At 40.0% G+C, this 6902-nt stretch overlaps 1 protein-coding gene across 1 annotated transcript; it reads left to right on the forward strand.

Annotated features, from left to right (window-relative positions):
* The first annotated feature begins 281 nt into the window (after positions 1-281).
* Positions 282-6306, forward strand: LOC103883306 (olfactory receptor 9A2). The gene is given in 1 exon segment (XM_009204034.3): positions 282-6306. A coding segment is annotated over 1 exon segment (930 nt). The 5' UTR covers positions 282-1536; the 3' UTR covers positions 2467-6306.
* Positions 6307-6902: the final 596 nt, after the last annotated feature.

Here is a 6902-nt window from a genome sequence, read left to right on the forward strand (position 1 = left end):
GATATACCTGTGATATATTTATTTCAGATAATATATATCTCTATATCTATATAAATTTATATCTATATATTATCTATATAAACCTATATAGCTATATCTGTTATATAATCTATATATCTATATATAATATAATATATATCTGTATCTGTATATCTCTAATATATATCTCTCTATACATATTTCTATATCTATATAAAAGATATAGAGATATTTATATATAAAAGATATAGAGATGCATATAAAAGATATAGAGATATATAATATGTATCTCTATATCTATATAAAAGATATAGAGAGATATATATAATATATAACTATTTAATTTATGTATGTAAATTTTATGTGCCAGCCTCAGAATACAACAGTGAAGATATGTCCTAGCCCTCATGGAGTTTATATTCTAGTGTCATAGATAAATAATAAATAAACTTAAATTTCCTCTCCCCCTTTCTTGCTTAATATTTTTCCCTGTGGCATGATAAATAAACTAAACTATTACATATTTTACTTATGTGTCTTGTGTGTGGTCTAGCCCCCACCTCTTCCTTGAATATAAGCTCCACAGGGCATGGAATTTTCTTTGTCCTGTTCATGACTACATTTGTTTATTGTTAAATGAAGGAGTGAATAATTAGACATAATACAAGGTAATAACAACCGTTATGAAAAAAACGGAAGTCCAAAAATGAGTGTGTCTTTTCTGTTTTTGGCAGAGTGATTGGAAAAAGTCTTTGGAAGGGGTAACATTTGAATAATGGGATGAAGCAACAGGCAGAGAGCCAGGCATCCTTAACAGCTGGCGGTCCCAGATCTATTCCTTATCTGTGCCAGGTGCCATCTTTCCTTCCTCCCACAACTTTGGAAGGAAAATGGAATTAGAGAAGAATGGATCTGTTCTGGGAACTTATCCCAAGCTCCAGAGTTCTCATTTAGAGATCTTGCTGCTCTGTAAAACGGAGATTTTAAAATCCGCAACAGCAGAGATGTTGGTCTTTCATCCTCTGCCTCCTTTCTACTGGCCCCAAAAGTGGGTCTATGCATTACCATTACAGATGAGAGCTGGGGTTTAAAGCTCTCATCCTTTGAACATCATACAAAATGCCTTTATGTCGTCTGGCACAATTAACCTAAGAGAAAGTAGGACAACTCCAGGACTGGAGGGACCTGATTGACTCACCTTCAAAATGGGCCTATTTAAAAGGTTTTAGCCTCTGCCCCCTGAGAGGAGGTACATCTTTCCATGGGGAAAAAGGCAAGGAAGGTATTTCACCACCAGCAGAAAAAGATGTCTTTCCCCGTTCCAGGGGGCTGGTTATACAGGGAAATGAGAGCCTCACTTGTAGACTTGGGTGACAACATGTACCTCAAGCTACGTATGTGCTGAACACAGTAGCAGGGACGTGTCACCTGATTCTCAGGTTGGAAGTAGTTTCTTATCCTAATCTGTCTTCCTTCTCTCTTGAGAGCAGGACCATGTGGAGCAATGCACCTCTCTTTTAATCTCTGTGCTTCAAAAGAAGCAGAATCAAGGACTAAATGATGGACAGCCACTCTAGTGCCACCGAATTCCACCTTCTAGGCTTCCCTGGGTCCCAAGGACTACACCACATTCTTTTTGCTATATTCTTTTTCTTCTATTTAGTGACATTAATGAGAAACATGGTCATCATCGTGATTATCTGTGTGGAGAAACGTCTGCAGTCCCCCATATATTTCTTCCTCGGCCACCTCTCTGCCCTGGAGATCCTGGTCACAACCATAATTGTCCCCATGATGCTTTGGGGATTGCTGCTCCCTAGGATGCAGACAGTATCTTTGTCTACATGTATTGCTCAACTTTTCCAGTACCTTGCTGTAGGGACCACAGAGTTTGCATTACTTGGAGTGATGGTTGTGGACCGTTACGTGGCTGTGTGTAATCTTTTAAGATACAACATCATTATGAACAGCAGTACCTGTATTTGGGTGGTAATAGTGTCATGGGTATTTGGATTTCTTTCTGAAATCTGGCTGGTCTATGCCACAGTTCAGTTTACCTTCTGCAAATCAAATTCGTTAGACCATTTTTAGTGTGACCGAGGGCAATTACTCAAACTGTCCTGTGACAACACTCTTTTCACAGAGTTTATCCTTTTCTTAATGGCTATTTTTATTCTCATTGGTTTTTTGATCCCTACAATTGTCTCCTATACCTACATCATCTCCACTATCCTCAAGATCCCGTCAGCCTCTGGCTGGAGGAAAGCCTTCTCCACTTGTGCCTCCCTCTTCACCTGTGTTATAATCGGCTACAGCAGCTGCTTGTTTCTCTATGTGAAACCCAAGCAAACACAGGGAGTTGAGTACAATAAGATATTTCCCCTGTTGGTTTCTGTGTTAACCCCCTTCCTGAACCCTTTCCTCTTTACTCTTTGGAATGACAAAGTCAAAGAGGCCCTCCGAGATGGAGTGAAATGCTGCTGTTAACTCCTCAAAGAGTAGCTGTTCTCTAAGTCAGTTTTAGGTGGTACAAGCCTCACGGTTAATTATTAAGTCACCTAGAAAATTCTAACTCCTCTTTTCTCTTATCATCATTACAAAAGTCAGAGTGTGTACAATTTGCCATCACACCATGGAAGTAGATTAGGCTGGTAATAATGAAATCCATTGTCTGCCCGGGAGAATCTCATAGCCTTAGTTCCTGCCTGTTTCCACTGTTGAACATATTCTTGTGATTTGGGAGGGACTAGAGAAAGGAAATGCAGACATTTTTGTAAGAGTTCTATTAGCCCAATTCATTTCCTTATAGTCCATCTCTGAAAATGTATTTTCTGGGGAAGGGAGAAAGTGTGGAGGGAGGTGGACTGAGAGAGGTGTCCTAATCAGAGTGCAAAGGTATAGATGCTCACTTTGGTCCTTCATCAACTGTTGCTGAGTCCTTCCCTATATTTTTGTGCAATTTTTTGACAAAATGGCTACATGCATTTTAGGTATCCTAAGGCTCTTTCTCTCTGCCCCATTGATACTGGAAAGGAAGTGTAACACTGTTTACGTTTTGTCACAGAACCAGTCTAGAGTGGTGATATGAGGATTGGAATGCTTCTCATTCAGCAGATATTTGTGGTGTAAAGGAGATAAAAATATTTGAGGATAAAAATGGGGGAAAAGTTATTTTTGCTAAGCTTCAGCATATTCCTTTCACTGCCCTTCTTTGTGGCTAGTATAGGGACAGGGACCAATAAGAACTAAGTGACTAATTCTAGAGAGCATCCTGTATCTTATGGCTGTTTAAAACAACTATGTCTGTTCAGACTGTATCCAGATCTAGTCTTCAAACTTTATAATGTCTTTTGATTCTCCATCTCTCAAATCCAACCGTCTCAGCACCATCATGTATAGCTTCTCTGTGGGCAGAATTTTTTAAAAATAAGAGGCTACTCTTGACTCCCAGCTAGCTTTCTAGCAATTCCAGGGATTGGCTGTTTGGTAATATAACTGTTGGAATTTCACATAATATTGGAAGAAGTCCTTAAAAGGAAGAAGTTCACCTAAACAACAACAATCAGCAGATTCTACCAGCCCTAAAGTAAGTGAGAAAATTGAGCTGTTCAGCAGTGGGATGATGAGGCTACTGAGAATTTTAAAGAGAAATGTGTGAGGATGCCATGTTGTCTTGTCCTGTGAGGAGTGAAAACCATCATGTATGTTTGGGTAGTTTGCATTGCATTAAAGTACCAGACAAGGTGGGGAATGAGCTTTAAATTCAGCCAACCCATGCTCTGCAAGTCAACCAATGGGCTCTGGTGGGACGGCATTGGCTGGAGAAAGGGGAGACTTCTGCTTAAACAAAGGTGCCCATGGTTTCCAAGCCCAGTAAATGAAGATCTGTTCTGGACCAGAAAGAATACCTTTTCTTCTAATGCATTAATCCAGAGAAGTATCCTTTAAGGGATGAGACAATAGAAGCTCAGAGAATTTAAAGAACTTGCCAAAGTTTACCTAGCCATCCATCAGACTGGAAAAACATAAAACTCTGAGAATACTAAGGGTTGATCTGAACGCTGGCAAATAGGGTTTTTAAAAAATCAGCTTCTGGTAGAAATATAAGATATAAGATCCAAATAATTAGATAGTAGATGTCTATAATTAAGTTATAGTACAGTCATAATTAGATAGTGGTAGTCCATTTTGCATTGCTATAACAGAATATAAATGATACCAGCCTGGATTACTTACAAAGAAAATAAACGTATTTGGCTTATGATTCTGGACACTGAGAATTTGTTTGGCTTATGATTCAAGAGCATAACACCGGCATCTGGCAAGGGCCTTTGTGCTGTGTCATCCTATGCCAGAGGTGGAAGGGCAAGAGAGGGCCAGAGTGAGAGAGCAAGAGAGGGCCAAACCCACTTTCATAACAAATCCACTCTCAGAATAACAAACTCACTCCTGTGAAAACAGCACTAATTCATTCATGAGGGGATATCCCTCATGACTCAATCACCTCTTAAATGTCTTACCTCTCAACAATGTCACAATGGTAATTAAATATCAACATGAGTTTTGGAGGGAACATTCATATCATAGCACTTCACCTCTCGTTCCCCAAAAGTAGCGTCCTTCTCACATACAAAATACATTTGTCCCTTCCCCATAGCTGCTAAATGTCTTAACTGATTCCAGCATCAACTCAAAAGTCCAAAGTCAAGTGTCTCATCTAAGTCAGATACGGGCGAGACTCAAGGCACGATTTATCCCAAGAAAAATTTCTCTTCATCTGTGAGCTTGTGAATTAATGTTATGTCTTTCCAAAATATGATGTTAGACAGGTATAGAATAGACATTTCCATTCCAAAAGAAACAAATAGGCAAGAAAAAAGAGATGACTGGTCCTAAGTAAGTCTAAAACCCAATAGGAAAAACAGCATTAAGTCTTTAAGCTGGAAAATAATCTCCTTTGACTCCATGTCCCACATCCTGGGCATGCTGGGGTTGGGGTTGAGCCCTCAAGCCTTTGCTGTGGTCAGTCTTCTCAGCAGCTCTCACAGGTTAGAGTCTAGGGCCTGCAGTTCTCCCAAGCTGGCACTGCACACTAGTAGCTCTGCGGTTCTTGAGTGTCAGGCAGTTCTGCTCCCACAGCTTCACTAGGCATCCCCTGGTGAAGACTTTCTGTGGTGACTTTGCTCCTGCAGCAGGTTTCTGCCTGAGCCCACAGACTTCACGTGGCATCCTTTGAAATCTAGGCGGAGGAAGTCATGCCTCCATAGCTCTTGCATTGTGCATGCCTGTAGAAATAATACCAAATGGATGCCACCAAAGTCTACCATTTGTACCTTCCTTCCAGAGTGGTAGGTAAAGCCACTCCTGGCGTTACTTGAACCACACCAGGAGCAGCCAAAGAACACTGTCCTGGAATGCAGGGAGCAGGAACTCCACGTGGCCTGTGAAGCGTACCCTGTGCCCATTCCCCAAAGCCATTCTGCCCTCCTAGATCTCTAGGCCTGTAATGGGATGAGCAGCCTCAAAGATCTCTGAAATGCCCATTGTCTTGGTGAGCCCTTTTATTTATACTAATCTCATTAGCAAATGGTCACTTGATCACACCCTTGGTCTGTTCTCTTAAACACATTTTTTCATTCTTTATGTGGGCAGGCTGAAAATTTTCAGAATCTTTTCAGTCTGCTTTTATTTTTTAAGTTATAGATTTCATCTTTAAGTTATTTATTTTCTCTTACATTTTACTGTATATGGTTAAAAGTAGCCATGCAGATCCTTCAATATTTTGCTTAGAAATTTCTTCCACCAGGTAGTCTCATTAATCACTCTTAAATTCTGCCTTCCATAAAACCCATGGGCATAGACACCGATATAATTTTAATCTGTGTCCCTGCCCAAACCTTATGTCGAATTGTAATCCCCAATGTTGGAGGTGGGACCTGGTGGGAAGTGATTGAATCATGGGGGCAAATTTCTCATGAATAGTTTAGCACCATTCCCCTTGGCACTGTCCTTATGATAGATCGTGAGTGAGTTCTCATGACACCTGGCCATTTAAAAGTGTGTAGCACCTCCCTTCTCTCTCTTGCTCTTGCCCCTGCTATGTAAGATGCCTGCTTCTCCTTTGCCTTCAGCCATGATTAGAAGCTTCTAGAGACCTTCTGAAAAGCAGAAGCCACTGTGCTTCTTGTACAGTCTATAGAATCATGAGCCAATCAAAACTCTTTTTTTTTGATACATGTCTCAGGTATTTCTTTATAGCAATGTGAGAACAGACTAACACAGGCACAATTCAGTTAAGTTCCTTGCCACCTCATAAAAAGAATGGCCTTTAATTTAAAAAAAAAAAAAAAAAAAGATGGACGTTCCTCTTTTCTGACTCAGCTTTCATCAAAATGGCCATTACTTTTCATATTTCTACCAATATTCTGATCATGACCACGTAAGTAATCTTGTAAAAGTTTCAGATTTTTCTACATTTCTTCTTTTCTTCTGAGTTCTTACCAGAATTTCCCTTAACGTTCAATTTACGGTAGTCTAGGATTTTTCTAGCCTACCTTTCCAAATTCTTCCAACCTCTGCTCATTACCCAGCTAAAAGCCACTTCCACATTTTCAAGTATTTGTTATAGCAAAAGCCCCACTCTTGGTGCACATTTTCTATCTTAGTCTATTTTTTGTTGTTAGAATAGCACAGGCTAAGTAATTTATAAAGAAAAGAAGTTTATTTGGCTCATGATTTTGGAGGCTGAGAAGTTCAAAGGCATGGTGCTGGCATTGCCAAGGGCCTTCATGCTGTGTCATTCCATGGTGGAAGGCAGAAATGCAAGAGGGAGAGAGAATAAGAGAGGCTGAACTCTCTTGCCCTCTCATGAATTTATTCATGCTCATGAAAATGAATCCACTCCCCCAATAATGACATTAATT

This window comes from Papio anubis, chromosome 4 (assembly GCF_008728515.1).
Source record: "Papio anubis isolate 15944 chromosome 4, Panubis1.0, whole genome shotgun sequence".
In the NCBI taxonomy this organism is placed as follows: domain Eukaryota; kingdom Metazoa; phylum Chordata; class Mammalia; order Primates; family Cercopithecidae; genus Papio; species Papio anubis.